The sequence below is a fragment of the Cucurbitaria berberidis genome, assembly GCF_010015615.1.
Source record: "Cucurbitaria berberidis CBS 394.84 unplaced genomic scaffold K460scaffold_3, whole genome shotgun sequence".
NCBI lineage: Eukaryota > Fungi > Ascomycota > Dothideomycetes > Pleosporales > Cucurbitariaceae > Cucurbitaria > Cucurbitaria berberidis.
The window spans coordinates 4,728,001-4,751,718 of NW_024468937.1; the positions used below are offsets into that span (position 1 = coordinate 4,728,001).

Genomic DNA, 23,718 nt, shown 5'->3' on the forward strand with positions numbered 1-23,718 from the left:
CATAACATCCTTCCCAACGATTGGCACATCTCCTGAACCTTTCATGTCTTTGGAGGAGTTCTATGGACTACCGCAAGCCGTCAGAGAGCCGTGTTCGCGATCTATTCAAAACTCTGGTGGACCTGTCACATCACCTGCGCAGTCCGATCTCGGTCCCACTCCCCGACACAGTACGCCTATTGCTCCTCAAGTAACCATCCCGAAGAAGAGAGCCAAACGCCCTCGAGACGAGCCCATAGTCCCATCTGTTTCGAAACGCGCAAAGCTCACCTCTGTTTCTCAGGCGTACCAGGAGCTTCCTCAAGGAAGTCATGTACCTCTCCAGCAAGACCACGACGCCATTCCCAGTGACTTGCTTCAAGTCCACCATGATAGGAATGCATCGCACTCAATACCTTCCCAAGAACCTGAAGTAGACTTGCCATCGCCAGGCGGTCCAGGTATTGAGTCCGAAGAGACTGTGACGCCATTGCCACCAGTTTCTACCCCACGTCTACAATTCGCCAATGGCGCACAAGCCCTGCTTTACAAGGCTAACCGAACTGTTCCCTACGATTGGCAAGCTCCTCAAAGCGATGACAGTATTCCACACGACGATGAGCGTCGTGGGCTTTACGTTCGCCAACTTTTCGCTGCGTTCTTGGACAACAGTGAGTCGATAGACTCCGAGAAGATGGCAGACTGGAGTTCTGCCTACACTGAGCAGCAAATTGAGATTGTTTGCTGGAAAATGGTAGGGATCGCGGAAGCTCTTCACACACGGGGCCCTATCAGCTTGGGTGTATATGACCAGGCTAAGCTTAAGCTTACGAGGGCATCACGGAATCTGCTGTTCTCTGGCCGCATAACTCAAATATGCCAACTTTTGAGGTTGTCCAAGTTTCGCTGCGAGTCAATGATGGACTTTGAGGGTCTTGAGATGTGTGTCGCCACGCCAGATCTGTTGATCTCGCAGACTAAGATCAACAAGAGGCTCAATGCCGAGCGACAGAAAACTCTTGTGGAGGGACGGAAAGCGATGAAGGGGAAGGGTAAACGGAAGGTTATCATACTTCCAGATTCAGATGATGAGGATGAGGACGAAAACGAGGAAGTTCAAGAGCCGCTGCTTGACCCAGCTCAACCAATCGCCCAGTACCCGGCTCCTCCACAAGGTTGGTCCGCCAACTATGGCGCACCTACGCCCGGGAACATATCATATCCAGCTGGTTATGGTGACTTCTCTGGTCAAGCAACGGCTGGCCCTTCTGCTCCTCCACACACACGTGTTCAACGTCCCCGACACATGGGTGGCCGTGGCACACCCCTCGCGAACAATTCTGGTGCAGCAAACCAGTTTGTTCAAATCGCCTCACCAGAAACCGTCCGTGGTCGAAAGCGTCGCGGCAATCATCTCGACGACCCTGATTTGCCAACTCAGCCTCCATCCAAGCGTCAGAAGTAGTTGTGCTGGTCCCAATTCTCTCCAATAGAAAAAGGGAGGCACCATGAGTGAGAAAACTAGTTTCTTTCTACCCCATTAAGTATAGCGATGTGTTTCAGGTTGATCTTGTATTTAAAACGTTGGAACTCTTTTTTGTATGTAGCTACCTTTGCGCCAGAGCGCAAAGAATCATGTAGCTATTAAGGCAATATATCTAGAAACCATTGTTTCTATATATCTTCCGAAATTAACATCACTTTTTTCTCATACAATATGATTGTCCATTATTCATTAATAATTGTCCACGTAATCTTGACTGTATAGAACTTTCTCAGGTGCACGGCTCCCTTACGGTAACACTCTATGCAGCTATCCCATGTCGTGAATAATGATACGGCGAAGAAAGAACTTATTGAGATACTAATAGTTGAATGTCCAGAAATATTTATGCTTTCTCTATATTACACTACATTAAATCCCAAGTCAAACCCATAACCACACGTTTCTAACAATGTGTTAATCTTTCAAATGGGCCATGGTAGTGAGTTATGAAAGGCGAAGCACTGTCTTAGTGGTGTATCTGATAAGTTAACAACAATGAGTTCATTTGGGCAGTTCCTTTGGAAACACCGCCTCAACAACCATCAATCGCCGAAAGGTAATGATTGTATCCGGTATGCGATAGCGTATGCCCAAATTTTCCAAAGTTTCCAAAGTTTCCAAAGTTTCCAAAGTTTCCAAAGTTTCCAAAGTTTGTAAAGTCTACAAAGTTCACGAAGTTGGCAAAGTTGGCAAAGTTCTCGTTGCTGGGGTATTCTCCAAACCCTTGGATTGCGCGACCATCTCTAAGCAATTGTATAATCTGCTTGTGAAATGTTTTCCACTGCAGCTGATAATGTCAGGGTAACAGAAGAGCACGTGATTACCGCCCTTCACTCAGATCATGCGTTGCTTTACCGCCCCTAGCTACCTTAAATAGTAAGTTCCTTCTCCCAAACAGTTCTGGCATACTCTACTCTACCGTGCACTCAACCCCCCTGACACACTCTCTACCGATATATCTCAAGAACAAGCACACCTTAATATATCTCCAATCGGAAAAGTTGATACAATCTCAAGCCATGTCCTCCCCATTCATTTCCGAGGACACTTATGAGCATGCCATCGATGTTGCTCCCGAAGCACATGGCAAGACACCTTCATACAGCCAGACCTCACTAAGCCCCCAAAATGTCGCGCATTTTGGTAACGTTGGATTCCTTGCCGACAACTTATTGTACGTCGAACAAGAATCCCAGCAACTTGAAACTTTGTCTACCCTCAACAGCTCGTCTCCTCCTCAGAACGATGTTGGGCTGCATCAAACAATGTTTGGATCATTTGGCGAGAGCTTCACAACAGTTCATGATGGATCCTACCGACCATCTGAAGGATTGATACATTCACAGCGTCTCGATGGGCAAAACACTGCTTTAGTCGTTGTACCTCCAGCCCTATCGCAAGTGCAGCAGACGAGTCAACCCCGGCAAGCCAATGGAGTCTACTTTGATAACTTCAACCACGGCATAAACGCCCTTCCCCCTTTCTGGCGCTGTCCAGCCAACGACACCAGCATTCCCACCACCGATGACCACCGACAATACTGGGCAGGGAGACTTCTCGCCGGTATGAACAATCTCACTGATGTGTTCGACAAACCGAGTGCTGCGTTCAGAAAGCACTGGTTCGATCCATCCTGGTACACCGCTCCCCACAGAGAATCCGTATGCTGGGAAATCCTTGCGATAGCCGAAGGACTCCATCGATCCCGCCCATTCGCTCTCCAGACCTTCGATCCGCAATTCTGGAAGCAAACTTTCAAGACGCGCGATTGGACTTTCAGTCAGCGCATGGAGAAGATTATCACACTGCTGACGTACTCGAAGGCCCGATGCGAGAGGCTGCTAGGAGGTATGAGTATGCACCATGTGGTTGGAAATCCGGTGACGTTGCTGTCCAGCACGAGGGGCAACGCCAAGCAGAATCGCCGACGCCAGGATTTCTTGGAGGCTGGTCGTGAAGCGCAGAAGTTAGATCCCGCACTTGGTGTCGTTGAGGATCCTGCAACATCGCCAGACAACTTGTCGCGGAATGCTAGGCAGAACCTTAAGCGACAGCGTCTGTTGGAGGTTGGCCGTGCGGCGAAGAGGCAGAAGACTGAACTTTGAGCCGTTGATCGCGTTGTAGATAGTGTTGCAAGTGGGTTTGAGGTCAGTGAATAGGACCGATGGTGTTGAGACGGGATCAGAATTCTGTTTCGGGTATAAGAGGATGGAGCCATACGTAAAGCGTGGCCAAAATGGGAGTCGACAGTATGTTAAGCAGTCAAGGGTAGTGCTGCTCACTAGTTGCGTAACGTTATACTATCAAATCTGTTGTATCCTGAGACGAGAAGACTACATTACCTGAGCACTGTGAGGCGTTCTATGTCACAGCCAAGTCAGCAAGGCTTTCTACGTAACAGTTTGTCTCAAAAAGACATTGGTGATTGCCCTTAGATGATAATTAAAGAAAGCCTCCGGGTATCTTACCATTCCTTATAGTTTTCGCGTATCATCTTAAAGAATCTTCTTGTGAGGCATTTTGCTGCCCGTGCTGAAAGATTCGGGCACAGCGCGTAAGGCACCAAAGATGGTGAATGAAGCACTGGTCTTGGAGGCCCCCAAGGTACTCATAATATACATATTTGGATTTGTGCCTAGATAAAATATCAGATCTGCGCATTGGTCCCGAAAGTGAAACAGTCCGATTCCTCTCAGTGTCTCCTGGAATATGGTGTATAGGGTAGAAGACGTCGACATAGCGACCGAGTCATGTAGCCAGCTTCAGCTCCCCCACGTTCAAGTGCTGCGACGGTAGCCTAGGAAGATCTACATGACCGCTCTCCTTACGATATCAACTCGGGGAATCATGAGCTGGTGTAGGTGACGAGTGGACTCATATCGAAGCGTGACATTCGCTGATCCTAGGCTGCCTCATCCCACATCATACCCCACCACCATGTCATTCAGCACATCACGGCGTGAGCACCACGTACACCGCTTGCCTCGACTTATTCCTCCGACTAAAGACCCTGATCTCCGTCTTCATCCCACGCAATGTGCGGGGAAAAAGGTACCGGGCGACCAGTGGGGTCGAGCGGGCGATAGGGCTTGCGTGTGGCGATGTTCTCCGGCGTCCAAAGTGCCACCCGCCATGCACGATGACCGCAGCCCACATCAACCCAGCCCAGTTGTGGCATGCCACGCCAGGCTGGAGCACCAAAAGGGTCGGGCAGCCCCGCTATAGTCGAAGTTTGCGCTAAGAATTGAGGCTATTCGTCCGCATGACCTCACCGATCGCGTGTGCCGGGGGAGCAGCAGAGCAGGGTTTCACAGGCACACTGCTTTAAAGTGTCTGCCCTTCGCCTGCTGCATCAAGGGGTGACCCAACACACCTGTCCTTTACCACATCTTGCGAAAATGGGCAGACGCGACGAGACACCGTATCCACCGCCGCCCATGGGGCAACAGCGTACGATTCTGCTGCTACGAGAAGCTCTGCGTCTTGCTAATTATATACAGCAGAGCCCACCTATCACTTCGATAACTACGAGAACGGGAAGCCAAAATGGGCCCCCGACGCAAACAATCAGAGAGATTACCACGACTATCGCGACAGTCGACGGGACCAGCGACGTCCGCGCAGGGAGCGAGAACGGGAGCGATATGATGATGATGCCCCTCCCCCTCCCCCTCCTCCAGCAGCAGCTCCACCACCACCAAGAGGTCAGTTACTTCGCTCAACGCAATGGCTCGCAGCATGATGCTCACGCAGATGCAGAAGCCCGACCCCCTCGGCCCCGCCGACGAAGGTCCTACTCGTCATCAGATTCAGACTCTCCACCACCGCCACGGCGCGAACCCCGTCGAGATGACCGCCGCTCCAAACCTCGTCGCGAAGAAACCTACGATTCCTATGACGAACACTACCCTCCTCGCCGGCCTCGAGACGATGGACGTAAGACCCGTGATGGCTATAAATCCGAAGGCTACAAATCCGATAATCGTCAGAGCAAACCTCGTCGGGATCCGTACGATGATGACCGTGACCGAAGAGACAGGCCGCGTGACGACCGAGATCGAAGAGACAAGTCTCGCGACGGCAGGGACCGACGAGACCGACATCGCGACAACCGATATGACGAACTCTTCGATAAGCCGCGACGCGACCCACGCTACGATGACAGAGATCGCGACAGGCGGGGTCGTCACGACGATGTCGATCGCTATGGCGACCGTCGCAGGAGCGATGGGAAAGCTCTAGGCAAGGACCAGCCTCTGTGGCAGAAGGAGGCTATGAACATGTTCAAGCAGTATGCAATGCCGATCATCAAGAAGGAGGGTGCCAAGTATGTGCAGAAGCAGATGTCTGGTTTTGGTTCGAAGCGCTAGAGGCTGGTTGCTTGCATAGCGTTTATTGCGTAGGTCTTTTGGCGCATTGGTTTGACTTTGCGATACCTTCACTCTCGGTCTTTTAGGTTTGGTAGTGGAGTTTGGGTTAATGGTGCTAAGATATCCAGAATACACAATTTCAGCGTATCAGCCCAATTTCAACAGTGGGTGACCTAACTGATTCCCAGCTCTTCACAGTGAACCGTTCTTGAACCACCCAGAAAACCATGAGGCAGTGTCACTTCAATAGTGCAGGAGCATCACGTCAGTTCAATCGCCAAATATGGACAGTGCTTTAGTCAAGTGACGTCATGTCTTACCGTACATCTGACTTCTTCCTCGATCAGCTTACCCTACATTACGATCGTAACTGCACAATGATCTAAATATACCTCAGCGTGGTTTGTACAATCATCGCAAAGATGGTGACGACACGCAGCAGAATCACGCAGACGCATCTAATGGACTACGCCACTACGAAAAGCGCACCGAGAAAAAAAAGTCCACAATCTGAACCAGCACAGAGATCACCACCAAAAGCTAAAATAGTGATATCAACGGAGCAGAAGCCCGCAACAAAGCGCGCCAAACAATCGGGTTCTTCCTCAAACCCAGAGCACGCACATGGGATTGCACTGGGATGATGAGGTCTGCATGGACGGTCAGAACGATGGGGACTGCAAGGCTTGGACCGCGTTTGATACGCTGGTGACACAGAAACTGGCTTTAGAACTCGAGATCGTGCGCATGATTCCCAAATATGTATACTACAGAGATGAACCGGTGGAGGGATTTGGGTATTCGCCGCCTTCACATGCTTGGCTAGTTCGAAAGTTCAAGGGCCTAGTAGATAAATGTACCTTGAACGCTGCATACGAAGGTGGATGCTGGAAGGTTATCAAGGAATTATCTCAGCATGCTCTGTTTCCTAGGGTGCGACCGTACGGGAAATAGAGAAGATGAGACCGGTCATTAACTTAGTGGCCGCAAGGAGGGAACAAATGAAAATTTGGTATTGAAGAATGTATGCTATTTGGTCTCAAACTTTGATAATATGAACTGGTCAGATTGTGTGCTGCACCTTGAATCAACGCTGATGAATTGGTTTGGTTCAAACTCATTATGGGACGAGATTGTGAAACGAAACGATCTTATGCTTTTTAAGTATCGTGCCCGAACATAATATAAGAGAACCAAGTTTCCATCGTTCTACCACTGTCGCCTAGCCTGTATATTGGTGGAATAGAGCGGAAGCCATTGTCGGATCCGCTTCCAGCCTGGACTCGGTTCCAGCCTAAAACTCAATGGAATCGAGATGGACAAGGGAGTACTTGTATATTATGTCCTGCACTTCGTACAGAAGTGCGAACAAGAATTCAACCTTGAGCTTATACGTAATAGATGAGTATAGCTCATTGGTCTATCGGTTCCTAGGTACTTACATATACACGCTGATACTTGCGTTCAGCATATATTCTGGGGTATTTCTTATACGGCTTGAGGTCTTTCTTGCGGTGGACCTAGAAAGGCTCTTGAACACTGCGGGGTCCGCTCACATAGTGGTAGATACGCTGTGGATAATCTCGCTCATAAAGCTTTGCCCTTGTAACTGACTGCATCCAAAAGTTAGTACGCATTTGATGAGTTTTTCAAAGTCATGTAAACTCACATCGTGCCAGTGAGGTTGACGACTAAATTCGAGACTGAAATTGGGAGGATGAGGTGTACAGTTAGAGAGAGCGTAAGGAATAGGCTGCTATGCGTTATGTAGACGTAAGGCGTCCAGTGTGCAAAGTGCCCTAGCTGATCGTCCGTAAGAGGTATGGGTTCGACGCGATAATGTGGCCGGCATTCCCTGCGCCTAGTACTTCACTCGGTTTGCTTGCGGCGGGGTAGATGACGACGATCTAGTTGTAATCTTCTACGTGCTACGGGAAGATTGCTCATTTACGAGTTTCCACCCTTAGTCCCATTGGTCGTGCAGTGGACCTGCTTCTCAATCCCAGTGATGCTCCCACAAGCATACAAATCCTTGCCACTCGGACTCGTCACATTGATGTTCTGAATCCTAATATCAGAGCAGACCTTTGGACTCGAGCAGACCAGGTAGCCGATCAGCGGGTCGTACTTCTTGCTAGTTTTGCCCGAGAAGTTTTTGATCGTGATGTCGGAGATGGTGAGATTGGATGGGTACTGTCGCCATTATTAGCATATGATTCAGCGCAGGAGGGGGAGGGGAAATACCTGATTGCACAAGGTGATGTTCCTCTGCCCATAGCACTGCGTGATCTCGATTGCGTAGTCGACGTTCGAGAGCACCATGCCGTCGTACGTGATGTTCGAGACCGCGCCGGAGCCACCTCCGCCTTGCAGATCGCCCGAAAGAGCGGATGGCGAGCCAGGCCAGACCTTGATGCGTGCGCCATCCGAAGCGTTGGACATGCTAACGTTGTACACGTAAATGTTCTTTACGTAATCGACTTCTCCGACGTATTGGCCTAAGCTGCCGACACTGATACCGTGGCTGCCATTGCACCACAGGTTTTGAACAACGATGTTGGTGCTGTTGGGCTTGAAGGATACGCAGTCATCTCCATTGTCGATATGTGAGTTTTGAATGACGATGTTGTCGGAGCGGTATGTGTCCCAACTACCGGAGAGTTAGCATCATGTTACTTGGAGTAATTTAACACTACATACCCATCAGTGTTCTTAGCAGGGTTCTTGCTCACGCTGCCTCCAGCGATATCTATGTTGGAAAACACAACATCGGTCGAGTTCGCAACTAACGTGTACCACTGCGGGCTATATCGAAACTTGAGGTCCTCAATGCGACCGCCATGCAGACCGATTGCACCGAAAAGGATGGGTCGAAGGATGTAGATATCCTTGGCATAAAGGTCATACCAGACCTGACCATTGCCATCGAAAGTGCCGCCACCGTAGACATTGACGTCTGTGCCGCCTAGCTGGAAGAACGTGGTGGCGTTCTGGAAGGTTTGGTAGAAGGCGTGCTTTTGCCAGTAGTCCGTGTCATTGGAAAATTGGATTGTCCCCTGGATATCTACGCATGTTGTTAGCGCAGTTTCATCGCAACATCTTCCAATTGAACGTACCGAGGTCGATATGTTGGAGGAACGTGAGATCAAGTGCCGTGCCGATAGTAAATTTCTTGTCCTTCGGGAAGACGACGTGACCGCCATTGTTGCAGGTTTTGATGGCCTTTAGTATGTTCTGTGAATCATCTGTACCATTTCCGTTCGCTTTGACGACACATGTCTTCGTGCGGCTCGGGGACGGTGGAAATGCTTTGCCAGGGTGATATGGTTTAATTGGGTGTTGTGGCCGTTTCGACGGAACGGTACGAGCCTCATAAGGTTCGTTAGGCGATGACCATGCCGATGATGCTTGGAGCAGCGCAAACGTGAGGAGCTCGGAGACACGCATGTTTCTTTTCGTTCAACGAACAAAGTTGAGGGAGGACTGGCGAGAGAAACGTTGACGTTGGTGACTTTAACAATATCGGAGCTCTTAATATACCCATACCCTGCACACCACCAGGTCTAGGGCCGCGGAGGCGCCCATACCCTCGGTCATGATTCAGGAACATAAGATTGAGGTGCGGAGAAATTATGGTCCTCTCTATAATGATCCTGGGGTCCCCTCACGGCCACATGGCTAATTAGTGGCGCTAAGCGACAAGCAGCGAAGCTTTCTCCACAATGCTGGGCACTTGGCTGACAAGATTGGTGGACTTTCTTTTACCCCAGCTAGAGTGGTTTCCAGCATCACAACGTCAATTTCGGTCCTAAGGCCAGTGCTTCCACGTGCACTTTTACAACGATGGAGTTTCGCCGCGCTTAAGATGAGTTCGCTGGAGCTCCGGGATATGTCTACCCTCATCGATTCTCAAATCATTGTTGTGTACCCTCGCTGTCAGCTAGGCCGGTGGGCCTCGTCAATAATCAATCGCATAACCCGTCTCTGGCGTGCAGTTGCCCTGTAACACGGCGGCGGGCGCTTGTGGCGCATATGTCGGCATCCGCGAGTCGGAGGAACTCCCTTGCTGGGCGTTGCGTAAGGACTACCATTTTAAATTCAGACCTCATCTTAACAGCATCGACGTCTCCCTCACAAAATCTTCCTACTTGATGGCAACGCTGTCTGATCGATGTGCTTAATGCTTCCTTAATGACCGGATATGGTGCATTGCTTCTTAGTAGGTCCTTATTTTCGAACGCCGTGGATTCTCGTTGCTTGTCCTTACGACACTTGACAGACAATCTAAAGGAACAGTTTCCACAATGGGAAGCCTCAGAAACCGGCTTTTGAAGTTTTCATTTTTGAGTAGGCTAATCCGTGGAACGTGAAAGAGCTGGATTATAGGATGATCGAGCGAGAAGCATTCGCACGGCGTCCTGATTTCCGAGCCTTGGGCTCTGGTAAAAGTTGGCGCCCCAGTTACCGAAACCTCATCATGCTCAAGCGAGAGTGGAAACTGTCACCTAATCGAGCGTTTCGCGATTCTCAGCCCCCCGTCGTAGCAGGCCGTCCCGCGTGGCTGGGAGTCTCCCCACGGTGGCTAATTAGGCCGAAAGGATCCGAAGCAATGGCACGACGTCTACACGAGGCCAATCAGATAATGTATGATTCAGCACAACGGTAAGACAGAGTTCGAAAGAAATCTCTTTTCGCATGAAAGCACCTACGGGACGCGACCCGTGCCCCACTTCGCGTAGAGACTATGTTGCCTACGGACATCTCAAAGTGGACTTCAGCGAGAGATGAGCGTATTCGTGTGGCTGCTGTGCAACAATGGATGCAACTTGGACGTCGTAACTTGGATGTTTCAAGAAGAGTGCATGAGGGCCAAGGGTTAAGATTCGTAGGCCAAGCCGATTGCGTGATTGTCAATGGACGGTCGGCTGAACTTCCAGCCAAGTCAGCGGGCGTGTACGTAGAAATGCCTGCGACAGCAGTGCACCTTGATCAATAGATCTTACCAGGCGCCTGACTCACGGTCCAGCGGTTGCGATGGGCTGCTAGTGAGTGCGTCATAGGTGGAGAGATCTGATAAGATGAATAAGCACCTTGCGCTCTGGCCAGACAGAATTAACCCCATAGAATATACCTCGTATGCAGTGCGTGGAACGATGCTTTCGGTTTCGTCCCTGCTAAACCTTATCGTCCGTAAGGCAAGGGTGAAAAGAGAATGCCAGGGGTATCATTGGCCAGGACTCACCGTTCCGTATTCCGCTGGTAGGGTACCAAATCCACAGTGGCAAGGAAAACATCTGTTAGTTAAGTCCTCCCGAACACAGGCTTTCCGGCCCGATTCTCCGAGTGTAGGCGATCTTGCAGATCCATCTTGGCATAGCATAATCTGCTCCAAGTATCAGATGCCATGCGGTGTGACATTTTGAGGAACATCGTGTGAAAGGGCCGATGAGGACTTACCAACGGTTGCACGTATGACGGAACGCTGATGGGGAAGCGGGAGACGCTCGTTTGACCATAACCGTTAGACCAAGCGAGTTGCATACTAGCTTAGAACCAAGTGGCCCTTGAGATCGTTGCTACCTTTACCAAGTCTTGCAAGGCGGCTTAATCTGCATGAGTTGGCATGTAAGCTTTCCACACCGACATCCGCGGAAGAAGAAGAAACCAGTCCTGGTGGAGATTGGGAGAACAACACTCGGTGCGGATGTCCTATCGTACAACAACGTTTGCATTTACAGCGGAATAGGTTGATTATGACCTGTTGCAGCTACTCGTGTGGAATCCATTAGGTGCATTCAAACCTAATAGAAGCCATTCTTATGCTGCTAAAAGCTTCACGTCAAGACGACGAGCCAACGGTGCCAGGAAGGCAGAGAAGGTTTGGCCCAGGGTTCTGGACAGGGTTCTGGACAGGGTCTATGATCGTCACCTATACTCGGTATCTACTATCTGATGTTAAATGTAATCACAAACATCTCCGCACTCAAAGTGCTTTCACAGATCCAGCGATAGCTCAGCTAGGGCGTAGGCGCTTTGGAAATCCTCTTATCTTATGCTGTGCCTCAGGTAGTAGGGTCGACGTATGGTCGATCGTTTAACCATCACCAATGACATGGTACTACAGATGGTTGCTTTCAAGGACTCCAATGCGTTGGCCCCGTAAGCCGGAAGCGGCTTGCAGCTTCCGCTGTTAAGTCATTCGTCAGCCGCGTGGGATAAGGTCGTACATAATCGTTTTTCATTCGAGCGTGGGGCCTACCAAAGCGCCCGAGGTATGACCCACTCAGACGGGCAGTACCTGAGGCTTTGCGATAGTCTAGCGTTGGCTATGTAGTGCAGGAGTGGATCGGAAGACATGCTGCAGGTGTATGCACGAGAAGGACACCCGTTACGTTGAGCTAGACCTTGACCGCAGATCCGATTATTGGTCGACGCAGGGCTTCTACAAATGTTAGCGAGGCGGCCATACTAGATAGGGATCCTTTCGGCGGTGGTTCTACCCAGATCCGGTAAATCTTGACGAGAGGTCTGCGATAAACACTGTAATGTCAACACAAGTAGAGAACTGCAAGTGCAGGGATGTAGTGCGTCGTGAAGTTCCGCGCGAGCCATGTGATTGGATCTCTGAACTGGCAGACAAGGAGCGATCGTTTCAATCGTTTCAAATGCATAGTGCTGTAGCCTGTTGTGGATGAGGTCGTCCGGACCAAGGGAGATGAAGTTCGCCGGGTGGAGCCTTTCGGGATGTAGATGATCGGGAAGGAGCGCAAAACTGCCCTTCGATAAACGCAGCCATATCGCGAGTGCCTGCGAGAGGATCATTGAACATCTATAGGATAATAGAAACGATGGCCGTCTGTATCTTGAACCAAGTTAGAGAGTAGATGTTGAAGGTAATGTGTATATTGCCAATTATGTGACTATGACCCCAGTAGTCCCCGTGTACCCTTACGTTGTACAGGAAGAAGACGCGTAGATGCACAAGAATGTCGAACTCCTAATAAAGACCGAAATGACAATCATATGCTCTATAAAAAGGGTGTGCTTGTTGTCGTGATAGACGGTGACCGGGAAGAAGATGAAAATGCGACCACGAGTCGATTGTCTGTGCAGGGCTATGCTGAATCCGAGGGGGGCGTCAAAAGTGACGACATGAAGTTAAAAGCCAACCTACACCATAAAAAGCAAAACCAACGTTACAGTAACATAGCTTTGCATGTCGCCCAGCCATGTCCGCGGAGCCAAGCGATGAAAAATCCCCGGGCGCGATGACCTTACCGCTCATCCCGCATACGCTTGGTACGGAGCCTCGCCATGTACATTCGGCGCCCCGAGGGTACCCTCTCCAGCCCACATACGCGGACTCTCCGGCGTCCTCGGCTCATCCGGACTTAGGCTGGGGCTGTTAGTAAACAGGCTTTCAGTCGGACTATGGTCTAGCACGTATGCTGTATCCATGATGGGCATGCCCTGCGACAAGGGTGATTCTGTGTAGGACCTCGCAGGCCCGAAAAGATCAATGCCAGGACCAACAGACTGACTGCCAAAGTCACTATCCTGACTTCCATATCCAAAGTCCACATCGCTTCCATAGTACGGACTTGGCGGATACGGCATCAGCGCCTCCGTATTTTGGAATATCGGATCAAATGCGGCGGGCATGGAGCGGGAGGTGTACGGATCACTCCTATATGTTTCCACCCGATTCGAGCGTCTCATCTTTGCAGAGCGGCGGGCAGCCTGGCCGCCCTTCGCACCAGACGCTTGACGCTGGGGGAGCGGGTTTTGTGGGCGCTGGCCGCGTTTGTTCGGCTGCTTGCTGCGGTAGCGGGTCGTGGATTTGACCCCTTCGCGGACTGCTTTATCTGTAAGACGCCACTTGAAACCTTTGTGGGCGTCGTCGCAGGTCTGGTCGACCTTCTCAAAAGCCTATTGTATGTGTTAGCCAGGAGTTTAATCAAGCCGGAAGTGTTGAGGAAGATGTACCCCGTTCATGGAGAGATTGTGCCGGATGCTGTTTTTCCATCCCAGGGTCTCCGAGGCGCTTGCCTTGTCTGTGTACTTCTTGAACCACTCGTAAATGTCACGTAGGATCATAGTGTGGTCGGTTGCATCTAGGAGGGCTTTGTATATCAACTGCGCATACGGTTGCTCCTTGTCAATTGCACCTGCTTCACGAGCATTGTGGTCATGCGGACCCCTAGGTGAGTCGTCATGGGGGGTTGAAGCGCGGGTCAGGTCTGAGTATGGGCTTTGGTAGCCACTATGGTCCTCGGCCTTGATATGGGAACCGTAGTGGTGGTGTTCATAATCATTACTCAACTGCATGAGCTGGCTGTTGATGTCCTGATCAGATAGATCCATGGTATCGTGGTGCTTTGGCGGCTCGATCTGGTACGCTGCCGGGGGGTATGCCTCTGAGATACTGATGGGACCGGGTAGACCGTTGGAGCCAGGGCCATTGTATGACCCAGGGCAGGTTGAGGTGAGGGTGGGTAGGCCGCTGAGATCAAGGTCGCTGTATGTTCGCGGATAGTTTAGGCTCTGGTACTGTGCCGAGTATGGAAGGTTGAAGTTATCGTTGTATGACATGCCATTCTGGGTGTAGTGATAGAAGTCCTTGGAACCGCTCGTAAATGGGGTGGGCGCGTGGCAACCAGGAGCATCCTGGTCCATGTGGTTGAGAGGGAAGTTGTCTGGTGCTACCCACTGCATCGGTACTGATTCGTCAAGACTCATAGCTGTTGGCACAACTCGGTGGTCGCTAGAAGACGCAAATTCTTGGACAGCAGCCGCCATGCGAGGTACTTCAAGAGATAGCCCGTGGGTGGGGAAGCGTAGCGGACTTTGGGCGTGAAGAGGAAGCGATGCACCAAATACGTCTTTGGTATGTTGAAGTGCACCGAGGTCACCAGACAAGTCTGCGGAAGATGGCCTATGGGTTGGTTGTGAACATGGCATGGTCGTTGTGTTGTCCTCTTTTGATATGTCTGAACGGCAAAGATAGGAGCGTATCAATGAACAATGCGCAATGGACGATGCCAGCGCTACCCGTGGAACCAAAGGACTAGCGAGATTGGACAGGTAGAATAAGCAGAACCGATGCTGGAACAAGTGAAGCGATCGTTAAGGCCTTTAGATGCTCCGCCAGGCCCCGACGACAGGGATTGGGTGGAGAGAGGTGTCATTGTCACCTGAATGCTTCCCTGGGCGGGTTCTTGCTGCCAACACATCTGCAGAGCTTGATGCTGCGGGCGCTTGAGTGGGCAAACAAAAATTGACATCTCAAGGTGAGGACCTGAAGCCTTGTAGGCCGATGCAGGGTTAGTGTCACGGGGCCAAAAGAGCCGACGTTCAATCAGTACTGTAAGTACTCACAGGCCGAGGCGGAGCCAAAACGCCTCATTGTACTACGCCGATAGAAAGTCAGGATGACTTGCTGTGTCACGCAAAGGCCAGTGATTTTGCGGTGAATACACACTGCCGGGGCTGCAGACGGGATCCCGCATATTGCCCAGACCCTTGCAACACAAAAAGCGGAAGTTCGACGTACAATGCAGTGCCGTTGGGATAGATCTTTCGATGTTCCTACCCGTGTTCCATGCATGTCTTCTGGAAAATGTTCGACAAGAATCCACATTTACTTCATGCAGGTGCGGATAAAGGCATTGTCTGCCTCGTTGACCAAGAAAGACCCACACACAGTGATTGTCTCTCAGCAAGCGCGGAGCATTGAGGAAATTCAATTCACGTGCAAACTTTGCCTTGATAGAGTCTAATCGTAGTATATGCATGTCGACAGGGATCTGCCTGATCCAACCACTATACAGGCTGCCTACAAAGAGACAGCAGCAAGAAACCGTTTGGGGCAGATTCCACAGCGGAATGTAACACAATCCTTAGGGCCTTACTCTCCGGTGAAATAACGTTGCTCCCTGGTCGAGCGGGTAGGTTGATGTTTGCTTCCGATTGGCGGGGCGCTTCATGTGCCTGTCACCGTTCGGATTGTAGGTACACCGCCAGCAGTCCCGGGTTCGAATGCATTGCGACATGTCGATGAACAGTAGGCTGCGGCCAGATCGGCTGCAGCTAATAGCCTCACCAATTGTCACCGCCATTGTGTGGTGCTCATTGGTCAGCGCACGATCGTAGAGAAGCTTGACATGATGAGATTCCTCGCCTTGGAGAAGTAGCTATGAATACGTAAGGCTTGTGTTAGCCAACGCCTATCGATTACCCTATCGCGGTCGTTCTATCCAGGAGGGACCAGACGTGGTGGGGCGGAGAGTTGTAGTGTGATAGGCTGAACCACAGCTACTTTCGATAGTATATCTACTAGCTGTTAGTTGTGACTTTCAAAGGTCATGAGACTTTGACGCACCTTCTTGAACTGAAAATGGAGTTGTAAGATGCCCTATATTGCCTTAGCCAACTGCTCAACGCGTAGTAAATTGTACCTCGACAACCAGACCGTTGTGAGGGAGCCAGAACCTACCTTGTCGAAGCTACTTTTGAAGCCACGTTCTCTCTTAGCGCTATAGTCCCACTCTTTGTCGATTATTCTAAAAGCAATGTCTTCGTACGGTGGGCCAGCGATGAACCGGATAAGGCACGTGTCATCCTCACCGGCTGGCGCAAAGGATTGACCACGCTTGCGACCATTTTCGCGCTCGATCTTATATGTTGGCGCCTTGGCCTTATCGATGAGGTCAGGGTAGAAGATATTGAACTTGTAGCCCTGAACGACCTTGGGTGGTGGATTCTCGTGGTCATAGTGTGTCTGGTTGTACTTATTCCACTCGTAGCCCATCTGAACACGATTGAAATAGCGAGGTTTCCTGGGTTTGTAGCTCCCAGCCCATTGTGGGCTCGCGGTTGTCACTTGCTCTTCGGCAGTAAAGATCTCCTCGCCTTCTTCAACACCCCGCGCAACCTCCCGCTCATATAGAGCCATTGTCGCTTTAGAGTAATCTTCCTTCTCAACGGGTGCAAATCTTGACGCACTTGTCGTGACAGCCTGACTTGTCTTCGGCTTATTGTCGGCTGCCGATCGATCTTCCGATTTGTTCTGGGTCGGAACGTAGCCAAGCTTCTGGATTTTGCGCCGCTCATTGGCCTGATCTTGTTAGTCTTTGCAAAGCATGTCTGGACATCAAGCTGTGTAGACTCACCACATTGTCCAAAAAGGTGTTCTCTTCAATTTGGGGAAGCGATTTGTCTTCGGCACGAAGCTTTAGTAGCGGCTCAGGATCGAGAACTGCGTCGTAGGCAACAGTAGTTGGTGGCACGTCGCTCGAATCATCGGCGGGTTTGAGTATTTCGTAAAGCTTCCCTTGCACTGATGCAGCCGCCTCTGCTTGCTGCCTACGCAGTGCTTGAAGTCGCTCCTTGACAATCTCCTGTGACACCCGCCGTAGCTTCGCCTTGGCCTTCCAGACGCGCAGACTCCGTAGCAGTTGTTCCCAGTAATCATAGTCGATCGGTTCATCCGAGTCAAGCTTCTTCTTGACCTGCACCTCAAGTGTCTCAAGTTGTTCGTACGATTTGGGGGCTAGTAGTTGATCGATGTCTGCGGAAACTGAGCTGGTGCCACGGGCCTCAGCAGCGGAGGACTTGGACTTGCGGCGGACATCTTTACAAATGGCTTTGAGGGACTAGCTGGATTAGCGGGGATGCCAGATATGAGGAAGTACACTGCTTACAGTCCAATAATCCCTATTGCTGCGGTTCGTCTCCAAGGTGAGGTAACTCTCGATTTCCTTCTCGAGCTCTGACAGAGCTGCATTATCCAACCCTTCTAGGACGCCTTCCGGATCTACAACATCCAGCTCATGGTCCTCTACCTCTTCATCCAACATGTTCTTCTCCGTAGGGTCAATGAAGCGCAGCGTGACGGCGAGCCAGTCGATGGGCTTGGCGCGGCCACCTTTCACGCGTAGTGCAGCCTTCTTCTTTGCCTGCTGCAGTGCGAAGCGATCCTCATCTGCGACCCATGCCTCTTCTGCCGCGTTCGTCGACCGTTTCGCAGGGTGGTCGTGTGCGCGCGTGTCGGCGGATCGCTTTGCGGGAATTGTTGAGTTTGGCGCAGACCGCTGGGGCAGGCGATTGCGCTCATTCCGCCAGGGAGGCTCGCGAGATGCCATGATATTGTAGAGTTCAGTATTATGGCTGTATCAATAATTACGATAATGCTGCACTAAAAGCAGCACGCGAATCTAGGTGACATCACGTAGCTCTGGAGAGCCTTGGAGATGCCTTCCGCACCTGCAGGAGCCTACTCCAGTTTGGGCAAGGCCGAGGGCGTCTTGGCGCGGCTGCCTTTCACCTACCACCCGAACATTAGGTCTTAGACCAGTGCGTTCCATCTTCTCCCCTTTCCATTCCAAAGTGCTTGGTTGATGCTCGCATACTGTTCAGCGTCGTCTGCTCTTATGGAGCGTGGCTTGCTTTCCCGGCTGCTGATATGTCTTGCTGGCGCGTCTTAGAGCTGTCCGAGCAGCCAGATGGCGAGCATATCCCGCAACTACTCGTCAAACCAGTCTTCAATTTGGATTCGTATATCATCTATGTTACCGACCTGAGTAACATATGGAGTGAAGAGCTAGATCTCCAGGGTATAGTGGACCGAGCTTCTCGAGAGCAATCACCAATCGAAGTCAGCAAACAAGACACCACGCAGCTCGCCATCCTCCTCGACAATGTCAAGAAACCCCTGGAGAGCTCCAAAAATAGTACCTGCCACATCACCCGCAGTGGTGAAGATGTTGTTATTCTGCATACCACCATCACGCTACCAGAGCCACTCGAATCGTTGACCTGGAAGTTTCATCTAGGGAAGCGCTCGTCGATCATCCTCAAAAACGAACTCATTCTTCCGCTTCTCGTATCTTCGCATATTCAGCATGGGCGCATCACTGCCCTCGTTTCAGTAATTGCTGACAAAGATAAAGCAATCACTCGCCTAGTAAATCAATACGAATCCAGCAACCTGGACTTGGCTGCAGCCTTCCCCAGCGTCGGTGGTTTGAAGGTGGGAAGGAAGGGCATCAAACGTGAGCAAGCCGCTAAGCACGTTCCCGCACTTCAGCCCTTTCGAGAAGTAGCATGGAGGGAAGAGACAGGACAGTTGGAAGAGTCCGACGTCACTACGCTAGGGTTGTTCCAGGAAGCACTAGCGCAGAGCACGCCGAAAGTACCCTCACAGTTGAAGTCTGAAGACCGTGAGAATTCGTGGTGGAGTGCAGTACCGGTCCGGTTGAGTCTATCCAAATCTACGTCGAAAGGCAAAGAGAAGAAGGCCACGCTTGCAGCAAAACCGAACAATATAATTGTTGATTCGAGTGAGGAAGAGACCGAAGACGAGTTCGATACACACGAAAACTTCAAAGTGAATAACGCGACGGCCCTTCTGCATGCAGTGATTGCTAACCGCTTCATAGACAAGAAACATTCCGAGCAGAACGGTAAAAGCACCAGAACCCATACCTTCCTTGGTTCAAAACGAACAAGATGGAGACGATCTTGATAGTACCGAAGATGATGGGGATCTTGACGCACCACCGAAGAGTCAAAGTCAGAGTCAGACGACCCGCAGGCCTCCACCGCGCGCAAAATCACCAACATCAGAAGCTTCTTCACCGGGGGGCAGTCCGCGTGCTGTGAAATCAAAGGGTAAAGCTTTTCGAATAGGTGGAAAGACAAAGAACACAAAGCCCGTGTCTCCAATTCCAGATGCAGAGACTCCTCCAGTCAAAGATGACGTGCCTTCGTCACCTCAGATTGATCCACAAGCAAACATGACACCTAAAAAGGCGAGACCGGCATTCAGAATTGGGGGAAAAGGAAAAGCCCTTCAGGATGATTCGCAACGCACGGTTCCAGATTCAACAGAGATGAATAGCATGAGAGCGATACGGTCTCCGATAGCTGGGCCCTCTTCATCACCACGGCCTGTCAGGGCTGTGAAGGAGGAAACGCCAGTCGAAGAGGTGCATGAAGAAACTCCAGAAGAAAAGGCAGAAAGGAAACGAGCCGAGCTGAAGCGTAAAAATGAAGAAGCGGCAAAGAAGCAGGCTCAACATAAGAAGAAAAGGCGCTTTTGATCGTATTTTGCAAGCCATAAGCGAAGATACCCCTTGAATATGCACGAGTAAGCGTGAATCTCCATTTTCCCTATACCTGCGACACCTTCACGAATCGAAGGAGTGATCAATGCCTTTTTCTGGTGGGTTTTCATCTTTGCGCTTCCACGCGCGTGTTTAATCTCATGTCTCCTAGATGATAGCACGTCACTAGGCTGTACATAAGAACCTGACAGTTATAGCTTCGCTAGCTTCGTGGTGCCAGTCCCTGGCTATCGTTATCACGTGCTTTTTCGCAGCTTGTGCCATCTTCACTTTCACTTGTTCCCTCGTCATTCGCTTGAAGTTCGCTAGCTCCTGCCAGTTGGGACCACTACCCTCGACACCGCACTTTCTCCTAGGTTTAGCTCAGTTGGCTGCATCGACGCACCCAATATTGATAAACAAACATCGACCTTTCCAGGGCGTTACCAAAGACAACCGCTACCCAGCATTATGTGCAAGTACATTTATGCGTATTCTTCCACCTGCCAGCATGGCGAGCTCACCAGAGTAACATACTGTAACAAGGCGACAGCACTTGGCCTGCCCAAACAGTAAGCTTTTATCAGGTTTGATCTTGGATTTGGCTGATAGCAGTAGCGACAGTCATTCGCCAAACGGCGCCGGTGTAGACAATACTCCAGGCGCTCAACCTGGCCCGTCGTCTTCTCATCCACCAACATCATCCGCAAACAACAGTAGCTCTTCGTCTCCGCATACGCAGCAACAGCATTATAGCAACATGTCCACAATCAGTCCATCTAAGGCTGGCACACCGCTCGCCTGGAGTATCACCGCAACGGAGCGAAACGAGCAGGTGTCCCCGCAAGCTGCTTTCGTCCCACGCTCCGCCATCAACGACAATTATCGCCACCAAGCCAGTGGTAGCGCCAACGCCAACTCAGAGTTGGATACGCAAGGTTACCGTAATATCGACATGGATATTCCATTGGATACTCAGTCATCTCTGTCTATGGGGTTCACTCACGATGGTAAGGTCACGGAACTTGTCGCTCGATTTGAGTCATATGCTGGTTGCTCTGACGCATCAGAAGTATCTCCCATCGGCCACGCCCGCATTCACGGTGATTCCAACCGTAGTCCAACCCAGTCCGATACAGACACCGTTCGACAGCCTCCGAAAGAGCACGTCCAATTCGAGACCGATAATCACACGATTGGCCACACCGCGCAGGGGCAACAAAGCCCTCGCAAGCCGATACCTTCTCAGTGGTTTCCAAAGAGCAATGCCCCCAACCTTGCAACGGCCCAGCGAGCCAAAGAGCGCTCTCACAAGAAGGGTTCGCATAGCGGCTCCCCGGTTGAGGTGAGGACGCTTCGTGGAACGCGCAGCTCGGTTGATCTAGGCAAGAGACATAACGCGGAAGGAGCGACCTTTCTTACCAAGGAAGCTCTCGCCGCTGTCGATAGCAATATCACCTCGCCTACGTCTCCATGTAGTCCAAATAGACTCCACCGTTCACCCTCAAAGCCGTCTTGGCAGAGCCCCAATGCTTCACCATTACGTAGCAGCCTGCGTCAGCAATCTACTGTCACCAACAAGGTGTCACCAACTAGGCCGACATATCTCAACGCTGAAACGGCATTGAATGCGCATTCACGAGCTGCTAGTAGTGTTGCCACTTCTACGGGCGGAAACTCTTTCCATACTGCAGAGGACTCGCCGGTAAGGAGTCCTGTAGGCTCGGAGCTAAGCTTCTGGTCGGCTGAAGAGATCATTGAAGATATGGACATCCCTTATCACAATTTGACTGCTGACAGTGAGACTGTGCAGACAGGGCAAGGTTCGAGCAATGTTTCGACACTCAAGGGAAAATCTACTGGCAAGACGAGCTCGATCAAGCCGAAGCTCGCGCTTACGATCCCACCTTCAGGCTCATCATCCAGCACTGATCATGATTCGGTGGTTGCGTTGACTTCAGCTACAAGCAAGTCCGAAACGATTGTCAGCCCCTGGAGCCTAACATCACCTATACAAACATCTCGCATCCCCCGTGTCGCTACGAAAAGCCAGATAGGAAGGCCAAGCGGTGCAACTCGAAGCTCCACATTGAAGAAAGCACAATCTGCGAAGTGTCTAATAGCTAAAGCTAAATCGCAACAAGAACAGACATCAGCTTTGCCTCAAATTTCTCGGGCCGATCCTTCAACAGTGCAATCCCTACTTCATACCTACACTATCAACAGCCCAGATTCAACTACTCTATTTTCGCACATCTCGGCAGTTGATAAAGTCGCCCATGCGTGCGATGCTCCAGCTCATGCTGAACTCTCTCCAGCCCTAGCCCCACGTCACACTTCGGACAAGCTCACATTGAACTCGAACGAGACGGCACTGGCTGATAGTGCGACCTCTGTTGATGACTGCATCTCAGGACGCACCTCTAGTGCGACATCTGCCACTGTGAAAGCTTCACCAGCTCTGGAAGATCCCGTGCTTATAGATTCTGCCGTCATTTATAGCCGCAAGAAATCGGATGCTTTTGGTACGATGCTCGAATGGTCCATCAACGTGCTATCGTTTATTTTCATGATGGCTCACACATTGGATCTAGGGACTGTGCATGTGCACGACATCCACGACGACGCTGCCTCGGTCGCTTCTAGTTATGCCGGGATTGCTCACAACGATCTAGCAGTCCGAGGTAGGACTGACCGATATGCGCCCAGTGCACGGAGACAAGTAGAGAGCGAGACTTCTATGCAGTCCAGTTTGGGCTCAGATCTACGTGCGACTGCTCCAGCGTTCGTACCTCAGGCGACTCAACAAACGTATCCTGCCAGCTCTCGTACGGAAGAAACGACACTTCTCCGACCAGACCAGGAAGGATTATTTCCAGATCTGTCTAGTCTTGACCAGCACGGTGTTCCTTGGTTCTACTACATGTACCCGATACATTTTGCCTACGAACAAGGATTTCGCAACGGACGATCGAGGTCTCCAAAGAAGTTCAAGCCGAGGAAGCAACGCGAATCCATCTCTTCGCCAACTGCTACTCAACATGTGTTTCAGAACGCCAATACTTCTGTAGCCGGATTCAAGCCCGCGGCTACTCCTCTATCGGAGGTGCTACAGCGTCAGCCTTCGGCAGTACTAATGCCGCTTCCTCCTGTGCCTTCACATGAATTACAAGAGCCAGTGAAGCAGGAGAACTCCCATCCTGGCCTCACAGCGGAGCAGAAGGTTGCGAACATCCCTTGTACCAATGAGTCTAGTATTCCCTTCTCTACGCAAATCGATCTCATCACTCAACAAGCCGCACTGCGCAACGACACTGATAACAAGACCCAACGCTTCGCAAACATGGATCTCACCACAATCCGCAACGTAGGTCTGCCTCTCGGTCCGCGCAACATGTGCACTCCTTCTTACTACGCGTTTCCTCGCCGCAATCCGCGCCAGGGTTATCGCCACACTGGCAACGGTTTGTATGGTGGTCGTGGCGCTGCTGGTGTTCCTATGCATGCTACAGCCCCATTCCCGGATCCTGTCCCTCCCCCGAGTCGACCACTTCAGAATCAGCAACAAGTCCTAGGCGGCAGCTCGAATAACTATATGGGGTATAGCATTGGAACGGAAGCTTGTGGTCGGGTTGACATTGACATTGCGGTGGAGAGGGGTGGCGGCGATGCGTGTAATACCTGCGAGCCGGATCACTGAGTATCATGGGTCAGGGTT

At 51.0% G+C, this 23,718-nt stretch overlaps 8 protein-coding genes across 8 annotated transcripts; 5 read left to right on the top strand and 3 right to left on the bottom strand.

Annotated features, from left to right (window-relative positions):
• Positions 1 to 466: 466 nt before the first annotated feature.
• Positions 467 to 1,036, top strand: K460DRAFT_253634 (uncharacterized protein; the record flags this gene model as incomplete). The annotated part of the gene is made up of 1 exon (XM_040927401.1): positions 467 to 1,036. A coding segment is annotated over one exon (570 nt), but the record flags the coding sequence as incomplete, so codon positions are not given.
• Positions 1,037 to 2,544: 1,508 nt separating this feature from the next.
• K460DRAFT_395710 (uncharacterized protein) lies at positions 2,545 to 3,630 on the top strand (the record flags this gene model as incomplete). The annotated part of the gene is made up of 1 exon (XM_040936062.1): positions 2,545 to 3,630. The coding sequence occupies one exon, from the start codon at positions 2,545 to 2,547 to the stop codon at positions 3,628 to 3,630; it is 1,086 nt and encodes a 361-aa protein (XP_040788820.1).
• Positions 3,631 to 4,814: 1,184 nt separating this feature from the next.
• On the top strand, positions 4,815 to 6,039 carry K460DRAFT_367069 (uncharacterized protein). The gene is made up of 3 exons (XM_040933499.1): positions 4,815 to 4,975; positions 5,026 to 5,229; positions 5,285 to 6,039. The coding sequence occupies exons 1-3, from the start codon at positions 4,924 to 4,926 to the stop codon at positions 5,893 to 5,895; spliced, it is 867 nt and encodes a 288-aa protein (XP_040788821.1). The 5' UTR covers positions 4,815 to 4,923; the 3' UTR covers positions 5,896 to 6,039.
• Positions 6,040 to 7,793: 1,754 nt separating this feature from the next.
• Positions 7,794 to 9,487, bottom strand: K460DRAFT_313501 (glycoside hydrolase family 28 protein). Its single transcript, XM_040930250.1, has 4 exons — positions 9,012 to 9,487; positions 8,596 to 8,959; positions 8,140 to 8,545; positions 7,794 to 8,088 (listed from the first exon to the last, which is right to left on the bottom strand). The coding sequence occupies exons 1-4, from the start codon at positions 9,340 to 9,342 to the stop codon at positions 7,843 to 7,845; spliced, it is 1,347 nt and encodes a 448-aa protein (XP_040788822.1). The 5' UTR covers positions 9,343 to 9,487; the 3' UTR covers positions 7,794 to 7,842.
• A 3,689-nt stretch (positions 9,488 to 13,176) lies between these two features.
• K460DRAFT_285526 (uncharacterized protein) lies at positions 13,177 to 14,634 on the bottom strand (the record flags this gene model as incomplete). The annotated part of the gene is made up of 2 exons (XM_040928823.1): positions 13,177 to 13,824; positions 13,882 to 14,634. The coding sequence occupies 2 exons, from the start codon at positions 14,632 to 14,634 to the stop codon at positions 13,177 to 13,179; spliced, it is 1,401 nt and encodes a 466-aa protein (XP_040788823.1).
• Positions 14,635 to 16,209: 1,575 nt separating this feature from the next.
• K460DRAFT_377516 (uncharacterized protein) lies at positions 16,210 to 18,038 on the bottom strand (the record flags this gene model as incomplete). The annotated part of the gene is made up of 5 exons (XM_040934981.1): positions 16,210 to 16,227; positions 16,277 to 16,309; positions 16,391 to 17,011; positions 17,067 to 17,549; positions 17,598 to 18,038. The coding sequence occupies 5 exons, from the start codon at positions 18,036 to 18,038 to the stop codon at positions 16,210 to 16,212; spliced, it is 1,596 nt and encodes a 531-aa protein (XP_040788824.1).
• Positions 18,039 to 18,358: 320 nt separating this feature from the next.
• On the top strand, positions 18,359 to 19,997 carry K460DRAFT_406478 (XLF-domain-containing protein; the record flags this gene model as incomplete). Its single annotated transcript, XM_040936965.1, has 2 exons — positions 18,359 to 19,282; positions 19,335 to 19,997. The coding sequence occupies 2 exons, from the start codon at positions 18,359 to 18,361 to the stop codon at positions 19,995 to 19,997; spliced, it is 1,587 nt and encodes a 528-aa protein (XP_040788825.1).
• Positions 19,998 to 20,471: 474 nt separating this feature from the next.
• On the top strand, positions 20,472 to 23,700 carry K460DRAFT_406479 (uncharacterized protein; the record flags this gene model as incomplete). Its single annotated transcript, XM_040936966.1, has 2 exons — positions 20,472 to 20,572; positions 20,619 to 23,700. 2 exons carry the CDS (start codon positions 20,472 to 20,474, stop codon positions 23,698 to 23,700), a joined length of 3,183 nt encoding a protein of 1,060 aa, XP_040788826.1.
• Between the last annotated feature and the right edge of the window lie 18 nt (positions 23,701 to 23,718).

What these genes read in the sequence shown, in the direction of transcription:
- K460DRAFT_367069 (XM_040933499.1), top strand. Translation starts at nt 4,924, where the DNA reads ATGGGCAGACGCGACGAGACACCGTATCCACCGCCGCCCATGGGGCAA. An exon ending in GCCGCCCATGGGGCAACAGC is followed by an intron (nt 4,976 to 5,025) that starts GTACGATTCTGC and finishes AATTATATACAG; the next exon opens with CAGAGCCCACCTATCACTTC. An exon ending in AGCTCCACCACCACCAAGAG is followed by an intron (nt 5,230 to 5,284) that starts GTCAGTTACTTC and finishes ACGCAGATGCAG; the next exon opens with AAGCCCGACCCCCTCGGCCC.
- K460DRAFT_313501 (XM_040930250.1), bottom strand. Translation starts at nt 9,342, where the DNA reads ATGCGTGTCTCCGAGCTCCTCACGTTTGCGCTGCTCCAAGCATCATCG. An exon ending in CCTCCAACATATCGACCTCG is followed by an intron (nt 8,960 to 9,011) that starts GTACGTTCAATT and finishes CAACATGCGTAG; the next exon opens with ATATCCAGGGGACAATCCAA. An exon ending in ACATCACCTTGTGCAATCAG is followed by an intron (nt 8,089 to 8,139) that starts GTATTTCCCCTC and finishes TAATGGCGACAG; the next exon opens with TACCCATCCAATCTCACCAT.